The sequence below is a fragment of the Chrysemys picta genome, chromosome 9 (assembly GCF_011386835.1).
Source record: "Chrysemys picta bellii isolate R12L10 chromosome 9, ASM1138683v2, whole genome shotgun sequence".
Taxonomy (NCBI): Eukaryota; Metazoa; Chordata; order Testudines; family Emydidae; genus Chrysemys; species Chrysemys picta.
The window spans coordinates 8257802-8279366 of NC_088799.1; the positions used below are offsets into that span (position 1 = coordinate 8257802).

The 21565-nt window shown below is 53.4% G+C and overlaps 1 protein-coding gene across 4 annotated transcripts in view; it reads right to left on the reverse strand.

The window, feature by feature from the left end:
- Positions 1-562: 562 nt before the first annotated feature.
- EPHB3 (EPH receptor B3) overlaps positions 563-21565 on the reverse strand; it is a 49992-nt gene continuing 28989 nt past the window's right edge. For 2 of the 4 annotated variants that reach the window (XM_008170692.3, XM_042853803.2), the window contains exons 4-16: positions 7645-7800; positions 7000-7335; positions 6120-6244; positions 5805-5973; positions 5610-5715; positions 4644-4696; positions 4280-4402; positions 3943-4190; positions 3298-3513; positions 3040-3204; positions 2738-2931; positions 2318-2473; positions 563-1745 (exon numbers count right to left, since the gene is read on the reverse strand). In XM_008170692.3, the coding sequence (XP_008168914.2) occupies positions 1637-1745; positions 2318-2473; positions 2738-2931; positions 3040-3204; positions 3298-3513; positions 3943-4190; positions 4280-4402; positions 4644-4696; positions 5610-5715; positions 5805-5973; positions 6120-6244; positions 7000-7335; positions 7645-7800 (2156 nt within the window). In that variant the 3' untranslated portion in view covers positions 563-1636. Of the gene's footprint in view, positions 1746-2317; positions 2474-2737; positions 2932-3039; positions 3205-3297; positions 3514-3942; positions 4191-4279; positions 4403-4643; positions 4697-5609; positions 5716-5804; positions 5974-6119; positions 6245-6999; positions 7336-7644; positions 7801-9519; positions 9765-21565 lie in introns of those variants that run through there. The other 2 variants (XM_008170693.4, XM_042853804.2) reach the window with 2 other exon arrangements.

A 21565-nucleotide genomic window follows, 5' to 3' on the forward strand; every position in this document is an offset into this window, starting at 1 on the left:
GCCTGGCTTGGGCTCTAGGTTTGTTTTGCACAGTTCGGTTCAGGCTGAGAGGGTTAGAAACCAGCACCATATAGTACCCTACGTGTAGCTCTTCGTAGCCAAACCAGTGTGACCCTTAAGTCCAAGCCCCACTTCCTGCTAGCCCTCACTCCCTATGCGGCCAGGGGACAGTACCCTTCTCCTTGCCCTTAGAATTCCTATAGGGCAAGGCTCCCTACTAAGCATTGCGGGGAGGAAGGGCGGGGGGAAGCTGGTGGGTTTGTGGACACAGCTGAGGAAGTGGCTAAGACCCTGTATGACCATCATGGCATCGGGTGGTAGGACAGCAACGCCTGATTTGGCAGGGAAGGGGGTGATACTAGTGAAGCCAGCCCTTCTGCCAACTCCCTGTGATATTTACAGCCAGGGGCCGGAGCACAGGGCTGGGGGCAGGGAAGGACCATGCCCCGTGCTCCAGGAGGGGGAGAGCACTACACCTGTACAAAGGAAGGAATGGGCTTGTGCTCCGTGTCTCTTGGGTTCTGTACAGCGGCAGAGACTAAGCGAGCGAAGGAAACTCAAGTAAAATTCTTATTGCCTTTATTCTGCCCGTGCCCTCACCCAGCCGGCCAGCACACACGCACACACATGCACGCACACACGCTCGCGCTGGGACTCTCCCGCTCGCTCGGGAAGAGCCGAGCGGCCAGGAAGAGTCAAAGAAGCAGAAGTGAGAGTCTTTTGGCAGCAATCACAGCGGGTGTCAGGAGAGGCTCTGCAGAGATGGCCGCGCTCTGACAAGACCCGCTCCTTCTGCATAAAACATGAGACTGGGGAGAAGCCAGGCTCTTCAGTCAGCTCGGCCTGGCCTCCCCGCCGCCTCTCCGAACTCTGGCTGAGCAGGAGCAAGGCTGCCTTTGCTCCCCTGGTCCCTGTGCAAACTCGCGCTGATGGCCTTTCTCCGCAGTCCAGATTCGGCCATAAAACAAAGAGGGACGAGAGATCTGGAGTTGGTATGTCCAACTCCCTGCATAGTAATCTCACTGGGTTCAGATTCTGGCATCCAGAGCCAAACGGACCGATACCCTCCCTTCCGACACATTCCAGTGCAGATCCCTGTATGGGGGCAGCAGGGGGACATGATTGTCTGGGGCTGCACAGGAGAAGGCCAGGCTGGACCCCGCTCCATGCCCTTCACGGTCGTGCAGCTGCTGTGTATGCTTGTATCCCCACAACCCCCTCTCCCTCGCTAGGCCAAGAGCTCGGGAAAGCGCCCGCAGCGTCTCCAAAAGGCGCGTAGCAGGAGGAGAACGTTTGCGACTTCGGGGTTAAGGAAATCCAAGAAGCGGAACAACTCCTGAACCCACGGCGCTGCGAGCAGCGGAGATGGGGCAGGAAGAGGGGGTGAAGTCTTCATCCGATAATCTGTCTTCAATATGAAGACTGCATCGCCGGCTCCGTTCCAAACACAAACACAAGGCTGGTCTCCCTCTCGGCCCAAGTGCCTTGGATTCAGGGAGGCGCGTCCCATCCCGTGTGACTGTCAGAGGCCGAGAAGCTCCACGCAAAGGGGAAAACAGGAAGCCGGGCTGCACCGCAAACTAGAATCTTATCGACAGATTCCCTCAGTCCATTCCAGTCCCAAAATTTCCTGTGGTCAAACCTGAACCGGGAGCGTCTGGTTCATTTGCAGCCTCATGTCCTGAATACTGCTCAGGATTTTCTTCTGATGTCCTGCGAGCGTCACCCCTATCCTGAGCAGGTCTCTGAAAGGACAAGAGGAGACAAAGCTCGTAACAAGTCTACACACCCCTTGGAGAACCCTGTGCAGGGGCATTTCCGCTGCAGCATTAACCACTGGCTGATGGAGCAGACAGATATTCCCCAGCTGTGATTAGAGGGGCCCAGAACTCGGCAGCAGAAATCCTTTAATGCCTCTTGGCCTCCTGGCCAGACACAACAACAATCTAGTCAGGGCCTGCCCCCGCCCCTGGCTTCGTATGGATCCCCTCCACCCCCAGCCATGCACTTATCTGCGTCTACTTCTCATGGCCACTTGGGGTACATCTCCACTGCAACGAGTCTCAGAGCCTAGGTCGATTGACTCCGGCTCGTGAGCTACGTACACGTTTGCTCTAGGGCTGGAGCGTGGGCTCTGAGACCTGGCTTAAGAAGCTACTTAATTCTGAGAGCAGAGGTGCTGGACACTGATCACAGAGCTCCCTCTGTGCCCAAGAGGGAAAACTCGGGCACACGTCATTGTTCTTGGGCAGGAGGTGTCCGCCATCATTGCTGCTGAGTGCTCTTCCTCCCAGGCCCAGCTCCCAGCCCCACTCACTCTGCTGTCATCTGCGCCACCAGGTCGAAGGATGCAAATCCAGCGTTGACAAAGCTCTCCTTGTACCGTCCCATTTTGATGGCGTCGAGCCAGTCGCCCACGGTGGTGAAGGTGGTGTAATCCGGCACGGTGCGGTCCAGGAGTGGCTGGGACACGCTGCGGGGACAAGAGCGAGCCCAGAGTTAATGCGGGGGGGAATACAGGGTGCCGTTGGGCTGGGGTAGGTACAGGCCTCTGCCCGGCACCGGTGGATCATGGGGTTCCCCCCTGCGCTGTCTCCACCTGAAGCCCTCTAGGTTCTAGCTCAGCCAATGCCTGGCTCTGGCCCATGCAAAGCAGATTCCCCAGCATTCCCTGCACTGCAAAGGGACGAGAGGCCTGGCGGGGTCGGTACCGGAGCAGGGAGGGGAGGGCACTGACCCGGACTGGACGGTGGCGATGACCTTCAGGCTGGCTGCGTTCCGGATGAGCTTGTCCAGCGTATTCACTATCTGTGCAAACTTGGGCCGTAGGTTGCGGTCACGCACCCAGCAGTCCAGCATGAGCTGGTGCAGCGCCGTGGGGCAGTCCATGGGCGGCGGCAGGCGGTAATCCTGCTCCACCGCGTTAATCACCTGCCAAGACACACAGGCACACAGGTGCTCAGAGCGGCCGTGAGTCAGCCAGGCGGCCAGGCCCCCTGGCGCCGCCAGAGCCCGGCTCCCACCCGTGGTCGCACTTACGTCCTGGTTGGACATGTCCCAGTAGGGCCGCTCCCCATAGGACATCACCTCCCACATGACGATCCCGTAACTCCACACGTCGCTGGCCGAGGTGAACTTGCGGTAGGCGATGGCTTCCGGAGCCGTCCACCGGATCGGGATCTTACCACCCTGTGGGGAGAGACGCTTAATTCCATTATTTAGTGCCTACCTCAGGGCTCCCCCGCGGCGCCTGCCCTCCGCAGCAGGGCAGAGGGTGCCGACGAGAATCTCACATACCAGCGAGCTGGTGTAGGTGGGGTCCGCGGGGTCGTCCTCCAAGAAGCGCGAGAGCCCAAAGTCCGACACCTTGCACACCAGGTTGCTGTTGACAAGGATGTTGCGGGCGGCCAGGTCCCGGTGCACGTAGTTCATCTCCGCCAGGTACTTCATGCCAGCCGCGATGCCACGCAGCATCCCCACCAGCTGGATCACCGTGAACTGCCCGTCATTCAGCTGCCGGCAGACAGAGGGGAGTGATCAGCAGGATCTCGAAGGTGAGCCCTTCGTTCCCTCCTTTCACAGGGGGCTTGGGGAGGGGTTCTGATCTCCCCCTGGAATGAACCTCTAACACCCCCACTGCAGGAAAGGGAAGTGTGTGTGTGTGGGGAACCCTAACACACTATTACTCTCCTCAGTAAGGTGCCACCCACTGCCCCCCCGCCGTGCTCCTCCAATAGGGCACCTCCTCCCCATCCCAAGACTTAAAGCCTGGGGGCGTCAGTGTGAGACACAGGGAAGCAAAAGATGGGAGCAGAGAGTTCAGAGCAGAGGGCTGCCCAGCCAGAGAGAGAAAGAGAGCGGAAGGGGAGCGATTCCATCCCAGCCTCCTATCCGCCCACCCCCCTGTGGCACAGTCTGCCCCGGCCCGAGACGGCGCCTCACCCGGAGGAAGGAGTCCAGGGCGCAGTTCTCCATGAACTCCGTGACGATCATGACTGGCCGGCTCTTGGTCACCACGCCCTCCAGGTGGATGATGTTGGGATGGTCAAATTGTCCCATGATGCTGGCCTCGCTCAGGAAGTCCCGCCGCTGCCGCTCCGTGTAACCCACTTTCAGGGTCTTGATGGCCACAAAGATCTCCCGCCGGCCCGGCAGCTTCAGACGGCCCCGGCAGACCTCCCCGAACTCCCCTGCAGGGGAAGAACAGCAGAGGAGTTACAGACAGAGAGAAGCCACTGGCAGCCCCGCCACATGAGCCGCACCCGGTCAGGTGACTTGCCTGCTCCAATCACTTCCTCGATCTTGACGCAGGAGATGTCGATCTCTTTGGCAAACTCCCGGACCGCCTCGTTGGGGTCCTCGTAGGTGAAAGGGTCAATGTAAACCTTCATTCCGGGAGTGACTGCGAGAGCAGAGCAAGTCAGGCCCAGTGTGAGGGCGCAGTACCAGCAACACCCCTCACCCCGACCTACAGCGTTATAGGACGTCCCGGGGCCCAGGCCAGGAACCCCAGCACCAGACACAAAGCCCCCACAACAAAGGAAATCATCCCAGTCTCACTGGCCTGCACACACCTGGGGGTGCAAGGGCCGGGCCACACTCATACTGTTGCAACATGCGTTAGGGCCTGGGGTCATACTCACTGTATTGCTGCAGCTTCTCCGTGTACTCCGAGTCCGTACTGCTCCGCTGCTTCCTGCCCAAAGGAGACAAGAGCCATTTCAGGACAGTCCATGCCTGCTGGGTGCCGAGGGGGCCACAGGTAAGTCCGCAAGCCAGCGGCAGAGCAGATGCACTGCACCGCTCTGGCACTACACAGTGCCAAGGTCAGCACCTTTCCCCCCCCTTCTCCCTGTACCGTCACCCTCAGCCTAGAAGCAGGACATGGGCACGAACTGCTGGAGGGGACGTTTGGCTCTGGGCTCGGCTGCCCTGATTCACACTGGCTCAGAGGCCTTGCAAGGTTTGCAGCGGGCAGGGCAAGATCTCACAGGTGCACAGGGCGTGTCATGAAGCCGGCTCCACCCGAAGGCCCAATGAGGGCTGCGGTGGTAGAGGTAGGTGGAAAGCTGGCTCAGGTTGGGGGCGGGTTGCTAGTTGCGTCAAACCTAGTTTGCATCTGATGGCCTCTAACTGAAGAACGAAGCCGTGGGGAGGAACGCTCACTGCCACGCTCCATTGGCGCAGACCAGCTGCCCAGGGAGGCCAGGTGAGAGCAATGAGGTTTGGAAGGGGCACCTTGCTCGGCTGATGTTCCCCGACAGGACATCCTCCCCTGCCGGCTTAACACCCCTCTAGCACCACATGCAGAGGACAATGGAGCCGGACGGGCCTGGAACAATGGTTATTTTAGTGCAGCGGGAACTGCTCTGCTAGAACCCCACGCGGACACTACGCTCCGGGAGCACGCTGCTCTGCCCAGCCACAGCGGCGGAGCAGTCCCGGGTCTGGAAGGCCCCAGCCCCCTCACTCCAGAACCCGGCATGCAGATGGGTATTTGCCTTAGAACACAGGAGGGCAAACGCCAAACACTGCAGCGGGGACGAGGCCCCGGGGGACTCCTAGCCTGGGGCTCGCACCCTTTCCTCCGACTCCCCCCGAGCTGGTACCTGAAGCAAACAATAGCAATCACCACCACAGCGATGACAAAGACCAGGCCTGCGGTGGCCGAACCCACGATCAGGGGCAACTCCTGGAAGCTCTTCCCGCTGGAGCCTGTGGGAGACACGGGAGGCCGATCAGAACGAGGGGCTGAGCCGGGGAGTGGGATGGGAGGGGGAAGGGGGCCCAGTCCCAGCGCATACCGTCTTCTGCAGGTGTCTGGAACTCCACGGGGAGGCTGTACTGGCCGTAGCCAGCCACAGTGCGGGCCCGAACCTGCACTACATACAGGGAGTTGGCCGTCAGCCCATCCAGCCGCACCGTGTTCTGCTGGCTGGTGACGGTGTTCGCGATGCCGTCACTCTGGCCCTGCTGTGGGGCAGGAAGATCGGGGTCATTTACAGCGGTTATCACAATCCCAAGCACCATCCTACCCCCTGCACCAGGGCGACCTCTAACACCCGTGCGCGTCCCGCAGGCAGCATGGCTGGGGAGCGGTGGCCTGGGCTCTGCTTTACCTTCTCGAAGTACTTGATTTCATAGTCCAGGATGATCCCGTTGGGTCTCTCCGGGGGCGTCCACGACAGCATCATGCTGCTGCCAGTACTGCCGTGCAGCTGAATTCTGGGAACGGCCGAGGGGGCTGCAAAACAGAGGGAAGGGATGGGTCAGGTTAAGCCGCAGCATTCGCAGCCCAGTGCCGGGGGAAAACATGTCGTCAGTCACTTAATTCATCCCCTGGAACCCCCCCACCCCCTACAACGTCCCCCAACCCACATCTGTCTTCTAAGGCTGAGGCCAAATCAACAGGACAAAGATCCCACCAACTGCTAACGAGACCAAGCTCCCCTCCTCCTTCCTGCCTGTGACTCCATCACACTCCTGCTCTCCATGGTCCCCTCCTCCGCCTCAGGGAGGATGCCCATGAATTCTGCTCAGCGAGTGGCAGCAGTAGGTTTCCAGCGCATTGGAGCAGAGCCCGATGCAGGGGAAGGTGGAGAGGGAAAGCAGAGAGCGCACAGCATGCTCTGAAGGTTTGGGAGGGTCCTGACCTTAGCCAGGCCCACAAGGGAGAAAGCCCATCTGCCCCTGCAAGCCGGGAGTCTCTGAAGCCAGGATTAGAGAACCACTAGCTCAGCCCCCATCTTTGTTTGCAGGAGTTCTGATCTCATTCCCTCCAGGGACATTGATTTAAAAAGAGAGAAATAGTCACCCAGGGGATTAGCTGCAGGAGCTTAGAGCCAGCAACGCTGCACAAAGGGAGCGAACAAAGGACAGTGGCTTCAGAGTTTCAGCAGGAAACCCTGCTCTGGTTACTTGGGATATTAGAGGAGCAGAGCAGAGATGCACCCTCTCCCCAGGCAGCAGCGGCTCCAGCCTGCAGCTGTCTGTACTGACCTGCCTGGTTGGTGGTGATGTTGACGGAGGCGAACTGGGGGGAGTGGGGGCTCTTGCTGGACACGCCGTTCACAGCCTGGATCTCGAAGGTGTACTGGGTGTGCGCCATCAGGTTGCTGATGTAGATGTGCCGGTCCGTCAGGCCGAGCTGGCGGGGCACGAACTCCACGTTGTCGTCGCAGCGCGTGCACACCCGGCGCTCCACGGTGCACTTCTTGCAGATGATGTTGTACAGCAGGTCGTCCCGGCCCCCCGAGTCCCGGGGCTCGCTCCACTCCAGCGCCAGCGACGTCTCGTTCACGTTGGAGATGACGTTGAGAGGAGAGGATGGGACGCCTGCGGATGAGACACTCACGTCAGAGAGGAGAGCGCCAAGAGAAGCCTCCCAAGCCCAGCCCACACCCGGGTTTGTGGGGAGGTGGCCCAATGGACCCGCAGCCCTCAAGACTGGATTCACTGCCTCTCGGTCTGGCTGTTTGTCCTTTCCAGCAAGACGGTTATCCAGGACACCCCACTCCCCCAACAGAAGAGAACTCAAACCAGCGGCACGCACTGCTGCAGACTGGGAGCCCGATCCCGTCCCCCACTGTCAGGGTCTGAGTGACTGGGAGATCCAAGACGTCCGCTAGACGGGGACAGACTTACTGGTGCAAGCACTGTCTGCAGGGTCTGCGTCTGCCCGGAAGTAGCCGATCCGACAGGTGCAGAGCATCGCTGCCCCAGAGCTTGTCCGGCTGTTGGGGGGACAGGGTGAGCAGAGACCTTCCCCTTGCTTCGACTTGAAGGTCCCGGGACCACAGGCTGCACGGCGGGGAGAGAAGGGAAAAATACACTTGGTTACTAACGTTCCGGACAGACCCTCCGCCTGGGTCATTAGCTGGGAAGGAGCCCAGAACTTTCCTCGTCAGCCCTCTAACTCCTGATGTCCACCGCAGAAACCAATCCAAGCCCTAATACGGAGTTACCAACAGATCCCTCTCCAACACCGCCCATCCTCTTGGTGACCCCAGCCCAACCCTGGTGACTCTGCCCGCTGCTGCACTCTGGGCCTGGGGATTCAAAGCAGAGTCTTCTAATCCAGCGCTCAGCATGGCCAGCTCTCCAGGAACTGGTTTGTGATGGGAAACATGCCAAGAGCACCTGAGCTGGATGCAAGGGGCTTGCTGGCTGGGGCAGCCCAGCTCAGCTGAATTTTTCTGGGCTTAGAGTAGCACCCTGGGCTGAAGATGCCTCCAGGCATGGACAGAGGGCACCTTCTTACAACCATGGACACCTAAAACACCAAGGAGGAAGATCACCTAACCAGGAGTTATTGGCCTTCCAGGGAAGTGGAGTAAATCTCAACCAGTCAGAGCCCCCAAGAGGGGTATAGGGGAACAATCCTACACGTAAAGTCAAAGATGGCAGAGACATCTAGGGTGCCCTCTAGTCCATCTCCTGGGTCAGGGTAGGACTGGCCCTAGAGCGTGTCTGCCATTGCTTTCTCCTATCCCAAGCCAGGTGTCACGGAGTGGAACGGCTCCCCACAAAGCCGGCCAGGACTTTGGGGAGCCTCCTCTCCCTCGGAGCAGACCGTCTTCAGGGCAAGAAGCTCACACGGCTTCACCTCCTGGGTCTCTCCTGGGAGCATTCAGCATATGCCCCTCCGTGCGCTTCCCACAGTGAGTCCACCCCGGCGTGGTCCTGGGGAAGCCACAGGGTTCTGCACCCCCCACTTCACAGTCAGACGTGACTCTCAGCCAGCCAGTAACACAGAGGTTTATTAGATGACAGGAACACGGTCTAAAACAGAGCTTGTAGGTACAGCGGCGAACGGGACCCCTTGGCCGGGTCCATTATGGGGTTCAGAGAGCCAGACACCCACGTCTGCCCTCACTCCTAGTCCCCAGGTAGCTCCAACTCTGAAACCCCCTCCAGCCCCTCCTTCTCTCGGCTTTGTCTCTTTCCTGGGCCAGGAGGTCACCTGATCTCTTTGTTCACCTTTAGCTATTTCCTTGCAGGGGGGGAAGGGGCCCTGGCCATTTGTTTCCAGGGAGACAGAGTGCCAGTGATTTATGCACACTGGCCTTTCCCCACCACCTAGAGACTTAAGAAATGCATAGGGGAAACTGAGGCACCCACACAGTATTCAGAGGAAACATTAAGAACAGTCCCACTTCGGCACACCAGGTCCCTTAGGAATCCATGTTGCAGATGGATATATCTCACCGACTGTCAGCCCAAGCTTCCCCTCTCAGTGTCTTCCCATTAGCCCTCGTTCTAGCCCCTTGTACTGAGCTGAACAGCCTCCCCCTCCTTGGCACTTAGCCCCTTCAAACACAGGCATTCGGCGGCGCTTTGCCCAGCTGTGTTTTCAATCTTTCCTTCCAGCTCTTCGCTCTGTCCTGCTGACTGTCCCCGAAGCCCTGCACAGCAGAACGGTGCCCAGAAGCGAACAGAGTTCTAGGCACAGAGGAGGACCCGTGCCCTCCTTGTGCTGTGTCCCGAAGCCGCTGCACACGCAGCCCCAATGCCAGGCACCTCCATTGCTGCTCTCTCAGCCTTTACTGCTTTCCAAAGGCCTCCTTCCCCGGTCAGTCTGCGTCTCAAAATTATGACACCCCGTTCGTGCCAGCTGTTCTGTTTGCCCAGCGTTACTCTCAGTCTTCTTTCCCCAGGACAGTCCCGGTCACTTCAGCGGCCATGTCATTAGTTCTCTGTTCCTGCTGGTTTTCCTCACCCCGCTGCATATTTGACATGCTGGTCACCCCTCTTCCAGAGGGGCCGAGCTGTTCAGACAGGACTCTGCATCGACTCCAGTGGCCCCTCCCAGCCCTGCCAGTTTTCAGTCCCCCCCGACAGTGTCATTCCCCAGCCACTTTAAAGTCGTTTGTCAAATAAGGATAAGCCGTTCTACTAGCTGCTTTGCTAAACAGCTGCCTCTGCTGGGCTGTCCACGTCTGAAAACCCTCCTGATTCTCATCACAGCCCCTCGCTGAGCAAAAGGCCTGGAGCCCAGGCCTGGTTTGAACAATGGAGCGTTTAACCCTAAAGGGCTCTGCGAAAAGACTAACAGCACTTGAACCCGAAGGAGCCCCAGCAGCAGAGACGTGCCATGAAACTAACCCAGGTCTCGAGCCATCTCATTCACCCCTGCGGTACCACTGACCCTGTCCCACGAGAAGGCAGGTCTCTCTCCGGGACCCTTCCTGAGCTACCAAGTACCAAAGGCGGAAACGAGGCCACAAAATAAGTTAAACCTCAGCCCACTGAAATGCTGGAAATTCATAGTTACAGCCAAACATGTCTGCAGACAGCCCCCTGCCGTGCACTGGCATTGCAGCTCATGTTGCACGTCAGTCACCCATCACTGAGCCACAACGGTGTCCCTCAATAGCCATGGGCTTCCCAGGAGCTCAGAGATACCCTCCTGCCCTTCTCTAACCAGAGACCCTCCCCACTCCACAGAAGGCACGCTCAGGACATACCTCCCTCCCCACCCACCCCGAGGTGTCAAACGGCCTTCAGGTATCACCGGTCATCTCCGGCAGCCCCAGCTCAGCAGAGGAGCCTCCTGCTCTAGGCCTGCTACAGCTCATCACCCACCAGGTGAGAAGACTGAACCGCTCCATCTCTGAGGAGGCAAACGCAGTTTCCGTTTACGAGGCATTTCCTACCACCCACAGCGATAAGTTTAACAGCTGGGAACTGCAGCCTTGCACACAGGGTGTGGGGCATTTCGTAATCACACAATGGCTTGTTTTTATACACTTGCCCGTCCAATCCTCCAGATTTCCTACAGACACTAATTTCTTTCAGCAGCCATCAGCACAAAGCAGACACCTGGGAACTAATGCCAACTTATTTCCTAATTTCACGCCATATTGCACCTTCCGAAGAAAGATGGCCCAGCATCACCACCATGGGTCCTTGATGTTGTAGTAGGGTCTCATGAGCGCAGAGATTCAGATCCAGAGCCACTATCTCCCTCTATTGTTCTTCAATTCACCCCACTTTGTGCCTCACAAATGCTGCAGTGTCTTGTAGACCTTCAGGTCCAACCATCACAGGCTCGCAGATAAAATGGAGTTTTCCACGGAGAACTCCCTACACCAACCAATACTCCACATGGCGTCAGGGGTTGCACTGCTACCCGTACCATTCCACACCAGGGACAGTAAGGACAACCCCAGCTTCACCTACGGCAACTGTGGCCCTTGCAAGTCAGTGCACGTGTAGCCACAATGCACTGAAATGGACATGAATGTTCCTTCCCTTTGTTAGGCTCTGAAATAAACTAACGGAACAGAAGTGTTTGTTGTATTGTTTTTTAATTGCATATTGCCCCCTCCCCCCCCAACTGTTTTCGGTATCCAATAAAAACATCTATTTTTGGTAAACAATTCGTCTTTGTTACTTCACAATATATGCTGCCAAATGCCTAGCGCTACTGAAAGCGCCCACTACTTGTTATTGTGCAAGACGACAGAACTCACAGGATCAGGGCCTAACAACGGTAATAATTGTAAATATTCAGCAAGCACCACAAGACTAAGAGGTACGTTAACAGCCAGTGTGATATTTACAGATGCACATCAAGCACCACCCAATTCCTAACAGCCCCCAAAGCTCCGGGGCCAGGTATAGCACAGTCCATCACATCCCATTACTGCGGCTGACTGTTAAAATGCTCTTTCAAGGCCTCCCTCAACCACATAGCTCCTTATTGAGCTCTTGCAATAGCCCTTGTGCCTGGCTGTTCCCACTCAGCACACAGCTGCTCCACCTCCACCCCAGAGCCAACTTTTCTCCCTTTGCTTCCCAGATATTACGCAGGACACAGCAGGCCGCTATAACCATAGGGATATTTTTCTCAGTGAGGTCCAATCTTGTGAGTAAACAGCACCCACGTCCCTTCAATCTACCAAAACCACATTCAACGGTCACTCTGTGCTGGCTGAGCTGGGGCAGTTGCCTCTTTCTTTGGTGCCGACAAGGGGTCATTTCAACATCGCCAATGCGGATGTCAGGGAAGCATCCCCCGTGATCCACTAACACTTGCATAACCAGAGAAAAGTAGCCCTTTCTGTTGGATGTTCTCTGTGGCAAGGTGGATTGGTGCTAACATAGGGAGATGCTTGTTATCTATCACTCCACTGCAATTTGGGAACCACACTGCTGCAAATCCATTCACTATGTCCTGCACGTTGCCAAGAGTCACAGCTCTGCGTAGCCGGAGACAATGGCCCTACACACTTGCATGGCAACAGCCCCCATGGTGGATTTTCCAGCTCCAAAATGATTTCTAGGGTGACCAAACAGCAAATGTGAAAAAAAAACAGGTCAGAGAGTTGGGGGGGGGGGGGGGTAATAGGAGCCTATATAAGAAAAAGACCCAGAAATTGGGACTGTCCCTATAAAATCGGGACATCTGGTCACCCTAATGATTTCCCACTGGGCAGTGGCAATCCGGCATTCCAAGCTTCCACAGCATGATCACCACTCGCTGCTCCATTGTCAGTGCAGCTCTCATTCTGGTGTCCCGGTGCCGGAAGGCTGGGGCGAGCTTGGCACACACTTCCAGGAACGTGACCTTGCTCATCTGAAAGTTCTGCATCCGAAAGTTCTTGTCATCCCAAACCTGAATTAGGACGTAATCTCACCAGTCAACACTCGTTTCTCAGGCCTAGAGACAGCGTTCCACCACATGCCACTGCTCCGTGAATCACAGGATTGGAAGGGACCTCAAGAGTTCATCTAGTCCAGTCCCCTGCACTCATGGCAGGACTAAGTATTATCTAGACCATCCCTGACAGGTGTTTGCTCTTAAAAATCTCCAGTGATGGAGATTCCACAACCTCCCTAGGCAACTTATTCCAGTGCTTAACCACCCTGACAGTTAGGAAGTTTTTCCTAATGTCCAACCTAAACCTTTTCTGCAATTTAAGCCCATTGCTTCTTGTCCTATCCTCAGAGGTTAAGAAGACCAATTCTTCTCCCTCCTCCTTGTAACAACCTTTTATGTACTTGAAAACTTATGTCCCCTCTCAGTCTTCTCTTCTCCAGACTAAACAAACCCAATTTTTTCAATCTTCCCTCATAGGTCATGTTTTCTAGATCTTTAATCATTTTTGTTGCCCTTCTCTGGACTCTCTCTAATTTGTCCACATCTTTCCTGAAATGTGGTGCACAGAACCGGACACAACTCTCTAGCTGAGGCCTAATCAGCGGAGAGTAGAACGGAAGAATGACTTCTCGTGTCTTGCTTACAACACTCCTGCTAATACGTCCCAGAATGAAGTTCGCTTTTTTTTGCAACCATCTTACACTGTTGACTCATATTTAGCTTGTGGTCTACTATGACCCCCAGCAGTCTGTCCTCCACAGAATCATCTTGTCCCCCCTGCTGTGATTCTTCGTGCAGCTCTGCAAATACTGGAGGATCGTGCACCCTGTGTTTGCAACGCTCATGAAAGCAATGCAGAGCTGTGCAGGCTCCATGTTCTGTCAGAAGCGGCGGACAGCGAGGAGCACTGTGCAGCTTTGTAGGATTTTAATAAAAGGCACAAAAATTAAGGGATATGGATGGCATTACAGGTTGGAGAAAGTTGCATGATGGGACCTTGACCCTTTGCTCCCAGTCACGCCTGAGAGACTCATTTCTGCCCTACTGTGCATTGCCAAATTTTCCCAAAAGACAGAGCACTGGACAACGGCAAGTTGCATGCTGTGATATCTCCTCGCGGTGCACTGCATGGTGCACTAACACAAGCATTCCTGGTGAGAACAAGCACACGCACAAGCGATATACTAAGTGCAGTAGTTTTATGCTGACGTAACTTGCGTTGACCAAAGCTTGTAGCGTAGACATGGCCTCAGCCAGTAGTTATGGTATGTCACTGGAAGGAAAACTACTTACAGCAATGGTTCCCCAAGTGTATTGCCTCTACAGACCCTCCCTGGACGGTCTGCATGCTCTGCCACACGCATCACCATGCAAAGCAGAAGAGCTGTTAGGGGCTAGAACACCAGGATACGTCAGACTAACGCCTAGCCACTGCTTAGTTTTTCTCCCTCCCACAGAAACACCACTGAAAACTCGAATGCAGAGGGAAGGAGGGCAGGTCAGTGCGGCTCTACAAAAGCAATACTTACTAGTGAGTGCGCAACCTCTCTTTCTCCTACACTGCACTGTCTTTGCAGTTCCCCACCCTAAGAGACAATTAAGCAGCAGAAACCCTCAGGAAAAAGCCTAGTGCTACTGATTAAGAGCCTTATGCATTACTCTGATTTGGAAATCCAATCTAGACTCAGCAAAGCAAATGCTTTTAAGTCTACCAGGAGGTTGGTTCACATTCTTACAGAGACATTATGCAGGCAGGCTGCAGAAGCTGCTATCCGTCCATCTGACTGGGCTCCAGCTAGGTGATACCACACCGATTACAGCGCTCCGTTGTGTTACATTCTGAGCTGAAGTCACCAGGTCTTTGGGTCCCCCAACAGCCTGGTAGATTAAGAGTTTTACCATTTAGGGTTGGTCCACACTAACCCCCCACTTCGAACTAAGATACGCAACTTCAGCTACATGAATAACGTAGCTGAAGTCGAAGTATCTTAGTTCGAACTTACCGCGGGTCCACACGCGGCAGGCAGGCTCCCCTGTCGACTCCGCGTACCCCTCTTGCGGAGCAGGAGTACAGGCGTCGACGGCGAGCACTTCCGGGATCGATTTATCGCGTCTAGACAAGACGCGATAAATCGATCCCAGAAGATCGATTGCTTACCGCCGGACCCGGAAGTAAGTATAGACGTACCCCTAGACTGTTTACCCTGGCTTTGCCCTACAAATCAGGAGATACTGGTATGTGGACGTGCTCAGATGAAAATCCAGGACCACGACTAGCCACGAATGGGGATGGTGTCTCCCATGTACACTTTCTCTTGATGGAAAGTGCAGAGGGAGGGTCTGTGGTTCGCACTTACCTAGCCAATTCCATGGCCACTACCAAACCATGCTTAAGTGAAAAATGGAGACTGCAGACAGCCAAAGCAGCCTCTGCGTGTTTAGATAGCCAGGCTTACATCCCGTATGGTTACAAACCGGTGGATACAAGTTCAGATTTAAGGAACCATACTATGAAGGGATGAGGAATGACTGAAGCCCCTTGGACATGTCAGGCTGAAACAGCTGGCAAGAGATGCCTGAGTCCATCAGGGACACAGAAAATCCAAAACAGAGACAACTCCCTTAGTTTGCACAAGGCAGGAAACCCTGATGCTGCAAGTACAGCTTTACCGAGGCGATGAAACTGAGGAGTTCTGGCTAGATCCCAAGTTGGATAGTACCTTGCCTCCCGACAGTCTCCTGCATACTCGAGGGGACACGGCCTTCTTTGCTTCCTGTTCTAAACTGTGTGCAGCGTTGCTGAGGGCCTGTTAGCCCAGAAGCAGCTGCAATTCAGCTGAGAGAAAAGTGATTTTTGTATCTGGTTTTTACCAGCACCCACTGTCCTGGGTCTGATTTGGTTAGCCTAGGTCTGTACTTCAGGTGGAAGAACGTACTTCCTTCCAAGCCCCATTCCCTCTTTTATTAATGTCCAATGCATAAGAACGGCCATATTGGGTCAGACCAAAGGTCCATCTAGCCCAGTCTCCTGTCTTCTGACAATGGCCAATGCCAGGTGCCCGAGAGGGAATGAACAGAACAGGTCATCATCAAGTGATCCATCCCCTGTCGCCCATTCCCAGCTTCTGGCAAACAGAGGCTAGGGACACCTTCCCTGTCCATCCTGGCTAATAGCCATTGAGGGACCTATCCTCCATGAATTTATCTAGTTCTTTTTTGAACCCTGTGATAGTCTTGGCCTTCACAACATTCTCTGGCAAGGAGTTCCACAGGTTGACTGTGTGCTGTGTGAAGAAATACTTCCTTTTGTTTGTTTTAAATCTGCTGCCTATTAATTTCATTTGGTGGCCCCTAGATCTTGTGTTATGAGGAGTAAATAACACTTCCTTATTTACTTTCTCCACACCAGTCATGATTTTATAGATCTCTATCATATCCCCCCCTTAGTCATCTCTTTTCCCAGCTGAAAATGCAGTAGGGGAGCCCCTGGTTAGACAGCAGTAAACGCATTGTCATCACTTATTTATTTTGCTTATTAAGTACTTTGGGATGAAAGGCACTTGAGTGCGAGACAATTAGTAACCGATTTGACTCATAGCATCACCACCTCGACAAGTTTCAAGCCAGCAATCCCGGGGAGGAGCAGAGAAGCGCGGGCTCTAGCAGAGTCACTCTCCCATCCAGATACAATCTCCCGAGCGTCTACACCCAGATACAGGAGTGCAACCGTTCTGCTTTACTCTACGTCCTCCGGAGTCTGGAAACGAGCTGGCAGTGAGAGAAGCAGACTCATCCTTCTGGGGTTCTTGCTTCCCCTATCCAAGCTACTTATTACAGGGCTCCGTCACTGTAGGATCCATTCTCTCCACTGTATTTATCCTCTTAGCACCCATGAGCCAGGGCATGGCTATTATCCCCACTGTACAGATGGGGAAACGGAGGCACAGTGAGGCTACGTGATCTCGCACAAGAAAATACAAAACCTGTGGCAGAGCAGGGACGTGAACCCAGGTTTTCCATGTCCTCAGTTAGTGCCCTAACCACCGAACCGTCCTCTCTCTATGAGAAACTGCATGTGACAACCACAGTCTGGGCCGATGCCCCCGGGACTGAAGCAGAGCTCTCCAAGGATGGAAGCGTGAGTCTTTACAGCTTGGGCTGAAGAACCAGCATCCCCTGACCCTCCCGACAGGAGCTGACATTTCTGTAAGTGCTTTTCAGGCTGAAGAATCCCCAGAAGACTCCTGACACACAGATCACATCTGTTAGAACCGAGATGCAGCCACCTCTAGGGGGAACGTGGCAGCCATTTAACAGTCACAGCACAACTGGACGCAGGAGGGGAAGCAAAGCAGAATCGCTGTCTAAAAATAATAATAAAATAATAATAATAATATAAAAAAAAAATCAAGCTACTAGGACCAGGGGAGGGGGACAGGCTGGCAGAAAGTAGTTCCTCCCTCTGGACTTTCTCCAGGACTGCAGGGATGACGCTGCCACAGGATGACACCACAAGAAGTTAGGATTTCGGTTTCGCATCTGGCCTGCAAGTCAACTACTCCTCCAGCGACACAGCACCTCTTGCATCACGGGCAGCACCAGCTCCTTGCCAAAACACCACTTCCTGCAGCACCTGGGGTTTTCGGTAGAGATCTCTCCCCTCCAAGTATTGACTCAGCCCAACCTTGCTTGGCCTCTGGAGTCAGACAGAATGACAGTACCAGGTGGTCTGGTTGCAGAAAGCTTCTCTTTCAAAAACAAAGCCCCACCCCTGTGAATAAGGGGAAAGGGAGGGAGCTAAAGCACACCGAAATAAATCATCCCAACATCACATACCATGACTCACCATGTACAGTGCCTGCGATTACCGCACTGGATGTGGGCAAGGAGAAGGGAATCCCCCCGATACACACTGAACTCGATATTCCGAGGCCCCCTCCCTCTGCAGGGATGATGGAGGATTGTCCCGACAGCATGAAAATTCAAAACTGCATGGTACAGTGTACTTCGCTGTCCAGATCATTAGTCAAGCTGTTACTCTCCGCCCCAGCACCAACTCCTGTAGGACTCTGCTGCGTTCTAGCTCCTTCTTAGGAGTGGATAATAGCCTCGAATTATACTGTTTAAGGGCGGAGACAGTTTTCGATCCACACTCCAGTACTCTAACCCAGACAGCGTCTTTCCAATTTCTCTATTCCTTTCCCTGCAGGACTAAAGCAAAAGCCTCACGAGTCTAGAGAAATTAAACCCATCACATCCCTTTGTCCGGCAACCCTGTCATTTTGTTAAAGGCAGCAATCAAGTGTGCCCGGGACAATCTGGGCTTCGTGAACCTGCGCCGTTCACTCACATTACTCTTCCATAAGTGCCTACAGCTGGATTAGCGTCACGGCAGCAACGTTCCAGCTGTGGTTCAGGAGACAACGCTCAATCTAAGCCTCTATTTTCAAGGCACTTCAAGAAAAATTACCCTTTGGGCTGAACTGTCTTATGCCGGTTCAATCCAAAACTGGTACGTTTGGAGGGGAAGGGGGAGAAGAGAAGGGGCGCACAGGTTGGAGTAAACTTGAAAAAGCCTTTGGGTATTTGAATGATGCCCAAATAAAGTGTAAAACCAACTCTAAAAAAGGATAATTTAATTTTTTTTTTTTACTCAAATCACAATAATATGAACGTAAAGGGCACTGATGGTCAGAAATATGATTTAGGGGTCAGATTTCCTTAACTGTGTTGCAAGTAATTTTAAAAATTCGAGCTTTCTTCTCTTGGAATCGGTCACCTCGTCTTTTAATTATCTAAATAATGAGTTTCACTTCCTGGTTTTCATGCAGTAACCCAGTGTTGCAACGTGGGGCTGAAAACAATTGGCATATGCTATGATTAGTAGGCAGTTTTTTAAAAAAGTCACGGTAACATTTCTATTAGTCACTGGTTGCAGAAAGTTTGCTTCTACAAAGTCCAGACTTTGGCCCCAAATTGACTGAACGGCGCCCCTTGAAAAAGCTCAAATTTAGTACACAGGCTTTGAAGGAACATGTGCTTTGCTGAGTTTGGAAGGGAGCTGGTTGAGGAATAAATTCAGGAGTGAGAAAAGCATAACACGCATGCTCTGGGCGCGCTCTCTTTCGGCATTTAACCGATTAGATATTCACATATTATTGAACTATGCAATCACATTTCTCTAGTCTAACAAAAGAGAAGGAAATGTACACAAAGCCCATTGTTCCTGTAACACGATGACTCTGATTTTATGTGCACAGAAATCAGGGAAGCTGGGCTGCTTTCCAGGAAGTGGATTACTTTGAATATTTTGCCTCCAATCTTGTCTCAGATGATCATGTGAGTAGGGACGTTGAAAGACATGGGGAAGGGGTGTGTTGTCAATGAGACTTCAAACAGACATCTCTAGAGATCCCATCAATCTGATGTGATGGACACCAGGAATGAAGAAGTCTGGATAAACTGTCCCCTACAAGAGTTTTTTTGAGGGTTGGGAGGGGGAGATGTCAGAAGCAAAGATTACCATGCATTCTGTGCCGCTCCCTCAATGACCAACATCTGACAGTGCAAGTGCTATCCCATGGGGGGGGGGGCCCCTAAGCAGGAATATTTGCCCCCACACACATATTAATAATTAATAGGAGCCCCCTTGAGCTGCTCAGGGCCCTTACCCTGTTTAGTCTACTTATGCCTAGCGCTGGCTCTGGTCTGACATGACCTGCACCTGGAGGAAAAAACTCCAGTGGGCGATTTCACCCTAACCTTGTCCCATCCAAAGTAGGAATTGTCTGGTTTTAAAGAAAGAGACGCCGTAAACAAACGAAAGGTGACGGAGCAGTGTGCTGAGGCAATGCAATGAGGGCATGTCTACACTGCAAAAAAAAAAAAAAATAAAATAATCATCACCTGAAGCAGCAAGTCTCAGAGCCCGGGTCAGGCCAGCTCAGGCTAAAAACAGCAGCCCAAGCATCTACACCGCTAGGTTTAGCCCGGCAGCGTGAGCCCAGGTCAGTTGACCCGGGCTCAGACTCATTGCCACTGGGTGGGTTTTTTTCTTTTTTGCAGTGCAGATGCACCTGGAGTCACACAAAGCAGATGGAGTGCACATGCTCACAATGCAGCTGGCCTGGGACCCTCTGGAAATTAGCAACTGTTTGGGGGTGGGGGAGAAGATGGCGCATCCCTTTGAGGAACTCAGCATTTGAGCCCCAGTATGGAAAAGGCAGCAAATCCTCCCCGACCCCCGCAACGTTCCTCCTCATTCAGTGATCCGAAGGAGTCCAGAGAAGCTGGGCGGGGTTGGTGGAGCCGCAGAGGCAATGTAATCCAAGAACCACAGCCACGGGTCAGCAACCTTTCTCCCTCCGGAGAGAGCTGCCTCTGGGAATCCCCAGGCTGGGAGAGCAGCGAGCAGGGCAACCGCCCCGAGAGAGCGGTGTGGTAATGAAATAAAGACAACGCGCCCGAGAACGAGACGGCGAACCAATGCTGTGGAAACGTATCGTACAAAGCACGCCAAAGACGCTGCCTTCCGCCAGGCAGAATGAGTCCTCGACCCCCAAGGGAGCAGGATACCAGCTATGTATATAAAGTCTAATCCTGCCATGGCTTGGAGATAACGGATAGGAGAATCTCTTCAAAAGCCATAGAAAGTCTGCAGAGGGATGGATTTACAGAAGAGTTTTCCCCATCTCAGCAGTAACTCAGGATTGGGTTCCCCCCCACCCCATTAAAATGATTCCTGGCCCTTATAGGCACTTTTCACTCAGAGATCACAAAGTGTTTTACAAAGGATGGTAAGTAACACGGACCATTAAAACTCTCTGGGGCAAATACCATTTCTACCTCTGTCTGAACAGCGCTCGGCACAATGGGGGCCACAAATGTGATTAGGACCCCTGGGTGCTTTGCAATAAACAACATCCCCATGTTATGACTAGAAAGGGAGGCAGAGAGTAGTGGAATGAGCTAACACGGTCCACATCACTATAACGTCCATCTTAGGTAGGTTAGGTTTGCATGCGAATGGGCACACACATGCACCAAACCTTCTACTATTTTCCAAAGGATGACAGAAGACCCCTCCCTTACACATGTTCGTGGAAGGCAGAGATAACAGCTAATTACTTTTTGGTTGTATCCCAGGACAATCCTTAACTCACTAACAGAAGAACTCTAAAATGACTGGTAAAGGGACAAGAAAATGGAGCGACTGCTCTAGGTTCTCCGAATCCTTAAGCTGCTTTCGTTTGTGGACACATGGCCATTTAGCAAAAGATCTCCTATTCCACAAGCACAACACGATTTTCCCAGAGAAATGCAAAGATTCCCCTTTTAATAACCCAGCAACCGGTGCATCACATGGAGATTTTTAGGTCTAAGGAGCTTTCCTTATTGATGAGGAAAGAGGGCTGGGCAAGAACAAAGGGGTTGCCATGGACAAGGATAACGGAACTCAGATCACTTCTTGATCAACTTTTGTTGAAAGAAGGAGATGAGGAACGAAAGATGCATCCTCTTCCCCAATGTAATGATCATTTAACACAAAGTTGGAACCCCTGATGCACTGGAGTAGACAGATACTATTCTGACTCAGAGATTCATGGATGGGGGGGAATCTCATTTGGCAGAAAAGGAGTTTGCTTCAGTCTCCATGAAAACTACTCGTATTGATCTGACTTACCTGCTGGGGAGTTGTTCCCTCCTGCCCTAGAAGGCAAGCTAAAAGAATTACCAGAAGTCCCATCCCATTACTGGTTGGCACAGTATGACTCCAGGATCTCCCTGGCTGTTCACATAACTCACTACTGCAAAGCACTGCTCCTTCGAACCTCTACTGCCTTTTCTCTGGTAAGAGAAACAAAGGCACAGACAAGTTGGGTAAAGTCTTAGCTCCAGCAGCTTCCTGTGCAAGGTGAATTGTCTGAGGATTGCCGGGCAGGGCCTCTGCCTCACAATCTA